We start from the raw sequence: 4,774 nt of genomic DNA on the forward strand, positions 1-4,774 counted from the left end.
GAATAAAAAAGTTGTTGTTGCTTCACTTTTTTGCCATATCATTCTTTGGCAATAAAACATCTCATCCGATGTTGTTACACTCTGATAGAGATCATCTTGACGTAACTACGTTCCCTCAAATGGCTGATAGAACCCTCGCCTGGAAGCTCGGGTTCTCTCTTTGACGTCTCGGGAGAGTGGTGATGTCCAGATGATCTTTATCAAAGAAGCAAGACATAGGATGCGACATTTTATTCCTTCATTAATTAACCCTTTCATTCTCCTTAGTGAGAACTATAATTATACTCTCCCCAGTTTCTAGTTGGGAGAATTATGTTTTCCATCGATTAAGTAGCCTGAAGTTGATGATTGTCTCAATTATCATCACCTGTTCGCTGAACAGTGTAATGAAATTATAAGGAGAAGTTGCATGTCGATCACTTCTGGAAGTGAAAGGGTTAAACATAAGAAATAATATATAAAATCTACTGTAAATCTTACAGTATGTCCAAGTCACACGGTTCACCTTCATTGTCATACTCAGACCCAAGCAGGTACTCCATGTCATAGGTGGTAGTCTGCGAAGAAACAGTTTCCCCAGTGTCACCACATGAAATGTCTTCACAGTCATCAAACACATCATTTAGAACTTCATATATCATCATGGCATGTTTAGCAGAAAAAACTGGAACAAATTTCAGGACATCAACAAGTGAAAATAGCTTGTCACAATTGTCAATGATGTCTCCAACAAGCTGGCTTGAAAATCCGTGACAGTCTCCAAATGCCATAATGGTATTGGACGTAATGCTACCTTTCAACTCAAGCAAGGCACTGTGCAGGAGCTGCTTGTCATCTTGTGACACCTCTCTCACTTTCATGGCAACTTCAGTTAATTCAGTTTCACTTGTGGTGATCCGACACTCACTTCTTCCACAGTTGCACTGCAATGCACAGGTGCTACAGAAGTCATGGGCTGGTTGCATAGGGGTGATGTTGGCATCCAGTGAAGCATAAGCTGCCACCCGAATGCAACCAGGCATTCTGAGAAAGTCTTTCACTTCCTCTTCACAATGTGCTGCTTGTTGTCCGTGGTAATACAATGTTACCTCTGAAGGCAAACCATCTCTGCCAGCACGACCGGCCTCCTGATGGAAGTCCAAAATGCTTCTTGGTGGTCCATACATGATGACTCTTCTGATGTGGGGAAAATTTACTCCCATACTGAGGGCTGTTGTGGCCAACACAACTCTTGGAACTCCATCTTCTTTGAGGCCTTTGGTGAGCCTTTCTTTGTAGCTTTCAACTGTAAGGGAGTGGTAAATTCCAATTAAACAATCTTCCCTCTTCCTTGACGTTCTCGGTGAGAAAGCTGCATTGTCCAGCCTTACCAGAAACCAGTTCACAATTGTTGCTATATCCCTCACTGTGCAACAGAAGATCAGAGTTTGCGGAGTGAGTGGTCCCTTCTCTTTAAGTTCATTTACAAGCCAGGTCAGCTGTGCTATTGTTTCATCCTTTTTGACCTTTGCAACTTTAAACTTCAGGTTTTTCCTGTTTGGACTGACAAACAACTTAACCATTGTCTTGTTCATTGTCAGTTGCTGATAAATAGTTTTCTGCGTGCTTTCGTCCGCAGTGCCTGTAATAGCCAGAAGGGGCACTCCTAGATGGAAAAAAGAAATATACTCGTTCCAAAAAAATGTTACTATAAATGCTATACAGTGTGAGCTGTAGATGTTTACCAAGTTTATGAACATTTAGCCCAACCAGATGAATCTATGCATCAGGGGGTTAGCCTGTGCAGTGTCATATGATCAATGGTACTCATGCATTAGATATGTTATGTGTAGCACATCTTTAACTACCACATAGCCAGTCTCATCTGCTTGTGTATGCCCCCATTCACACGAAAAGGTAAGGTAACATCTTTATTTATTGAGGGTACTAGAAAAAAGAAACAGTATGAACACTAACAAACCAGTGGCCCTCATAATAGAATATCAAACTAACAAGTAAAGTGTGATAAAAAACCTATGAATATAAATTATTAACGAATGAAAAATATCTCGAAACAATAGTCTGTGTATACCAGTAATTAATATGTATGATTACCAAAGCTTAAGCACATTTGGTTTTCCTCTATAAAAGTTGTTTACTGATTCTTCTTTTGTACTGAGAATTTACTGGAAATTGAAAAATTAAGTTTAAGCAAATCATCCAACTTTCTGTCACTGAATTTAAACTATGAGACTTTAGTAAATGCTATCCCAGAAGGATGCAGACTAATGGCCCTTTATTGTGTGCATTTAACACTCACCCTCTTTACACATCGACCTTAAAATGGATAGTTTTCCATAGGCCTCCCTGAATGCTGATGATTTAGCCGCTTTCCCTTTACTTTTCCTGCAATAGGAAGGTTTGCATGCATCAATCAACCCACGCAAAAAAAGCACAACTTCAATCAACAGTTCACTCAGCTACATCGATCTGTAAGCCAGAGATAAAACAAAAATATTACCTCTTTCCTGTCCAAGTTTCGACGGTATGTGACTCATCCACGACAATCGCGGCCACGCGCTGGTGAAGCTTGCTGTGGGTCTTTCAGCACCGAAAGGAAGCATTCCTCCAGCGCTTGCTCTGCAGAGCAGTAGATGAAGATAGGAGGATCTTCGATTATTTTCTTAGAACTCTCTGGGGTGAATTCTGCTGCCGAACACAAACCTTCCAGCTGGACAATCTGATCCGATATGATGCTCTTGAGTGGGCAAATTACAAGCACTGACACCGGACGACCTTCAAGTTTCTCACTTTCGGCAAATATCATGCTTTTCCCAAAGCATAAACGATTGAATACAACCTTAAAATTTCACTTTTGCAACGTTTACATAAAATTTGTTGATCGGACTTTCCTATAAACTTGCACGTAGCTTACAATATATACAATCAATCATTACCATCATTGCACATAGCTTACTACAATTAATCATTTCCCTTTGCAAGTTATTTCTAACAGACAGGTTTTTGGATAATCAACAATATAATTGTACTCCAGTTATTAAATGTCTCTTGAAAAGCGTCTGTTTAACAGCCATTTTAAAGTTCTCATTTAAAATACGATGAAATTAAAATTCTGCCAAATATCACAAAATGTAGATGAGGAGATTTTGAGAAATCGTCGTCTGTGTACCAGTGCTTTGTTTGCCGCCATGTCTGTCTGTCTAATTTAAAACTCGTGCCGTCACAGTAGTTACCGCTGGTCACCCTAAAAACAGAGAAATGAAATGTTTTTTCGTCTTGTTAGGATGGTTAATGATTTTTCTTTTCAAATTACTCTTTATAAAAGCTTTCCTATTGGAAAAATGGAAGTTGTCTCCCATCGTCCTTGTATTTTCTGACCTGCGTTTTATATTCGGAAAGGGCAGCCCTGCACATCATCTCTGTCGTTTTTACCACTGGTTTTGGTGAACGGTCCCTCTACATTCTTGTCTATTATCTTCAACTCGCAAATGCCGATGAAGTCTTAAAAGGTGTTCCTGGCTACTCCATATGACTCCATAGCATGCACGAGGAAACAATTTTCTTTGTTCAATATTTTCAGTACACCATCGTGGCTCACTGATGAAAAAATCACTGTAAGAAAAAAACATTTAAAAATTGTATTGTTTTGAATGTGTTTTGTTTTAGGCAAGGAGAGTACATTTTGCTGACAACCTCACCGTTTTCCAAATGCACTGATTACCTAAGCAGAATTTATCTACTTATATATGCACGTGGTCTTTGTTGAGCTTTTTTCATTCATGCAAGTTTAGAGTACTTTCACTCTTTTTAAATTCGCATTTCTTTATCTCTATTCCTTGATAATGGCCTCATGATGTCGGCGATATATCCATTTGTGCAATCGAAGTGAGTTCAATCTATTTTTCATAGATTTAGGTAATTTATGACATCTCTAAACAAATTGCACAGCAGGTGTGTAGAGGTAAAATCTTTGCTTGTTGGCAATTAGCAATTGCTATAGCTGGTGTCTTGGATTTAATGTACAGGTAGTTGACTCTCTTTCAAGAAATGGTATAAAGGGGCACCATTTCACTATGCATACCGTTACCCTTCCTATCCTTGTGTTTAACCAGCTTTTTCCCTTTCTTCTCCTTCGTCGATAGACATTCCAGTAGTGACTTCTATGGATTCCCTTTCACTCTCTGACTTCCTCTTAGCTAATGCGATAAAAATTAATTTAGCAAAAGATGATTTAATTCTGACAGTCTTGTTTTCATTAAATGAAATTAATGAATGGAAGTTTGCATTACCAAGTCGGTGGCTAATCCTCAAGAGCTCAAAATAACGTAACACACTTTCACAATAGTGTTTGGAAAGTCTATAACTTATTATTGTGATATTTCTCTTTGCTTATCCTTATATATCCTACGGTGATCTGTAAGTTCCACAAAGGGGCTGCCAGAGACACCCGGCACACGTTTGTTTATACATTCCACTCAAGATGTTTACTAATTGTTTACCTTTTGGGAGCGAGTTCTTTTCATTGATGCAACCTTCTCTCTTTTTTTTGTGCGGCGCGAGATATCTTTTTTGGAATCTGTCTCAATCTAGTCTGCTTTGTGCCGACGAGAAAAAACAAGATGGCTTCTCAATTTATCTAAGTCCAAGTTAGCACGGCATTATTTCGTGGCGCTTTGGGACACCCTAAGAACACCCCCCCTCGTCCCCCTTCTTGACAGACTTGACACCTCCCACCCGAAAACCCTTAAAATACAAGAATTAGGCAAAAATGTCA

The 4,774-nt window shown here is 39.1% G+C and overlaps 1 protein-coding gene across 1 annotated transcript; it reads right to left on the bottom strand.

Moving 5' to 3' along the window:
• Positions 1 to 476: 476 nt before the first annotated feature.
• On the bottom strand, positions 477 to 2,806 carry LOC138036286 (putative ATP-dependent DNA helicase Q1). Its single transcript, XM_068882623.1, has 2 exons — positions 2,704 to 2,806; positions 477 to 1,645 (listed from the first exon to the last, which is right to left on the bottom strand). The coding sequence occupies exons 1-2, from the start codon at positions 2,804 to 2,806 to the stop codon at positions 477 to 479; spliced, it is 1,272 nt and encodes a 423-aa protein (XP_068738724.1).
• Between the last annotated feature and the right edge of the window lie 1,968 nt (positions 2,807 to 4,774).

This window comes from Montipora capricornis, chromosome 2 (genome assembly GCF_036669925.1).
Source record: "Montipora capricornis isolate CH-2021 chromosome 2, ASM3666992v2, whole genome shotgun sequence".
Classification (NCBI taxonomy): domain Eukaryota; kingdom Metazoa; phylum Cnidaria; class Anthozoa; order Scleractinia; family Acroporidae; genus Montipora; species Montipora capricornis.

Coding starts and splice junctions, on each gene's coding strand:
- LOC138036286 (XM_068882623.1), bottom strand. CDS start 2,806: ATGATATTTGCCGAAAGTGAGAAACTTGAAGGTCGTCCGGTGTCAGTG. Junction 1,646..2,703: donor TCAGATTGTCCAGCTGGAAG/GTTTGTGTTCGG, acceptor TTTTCCATCTAG/GAGTGCCCCTTCTGGCTATT.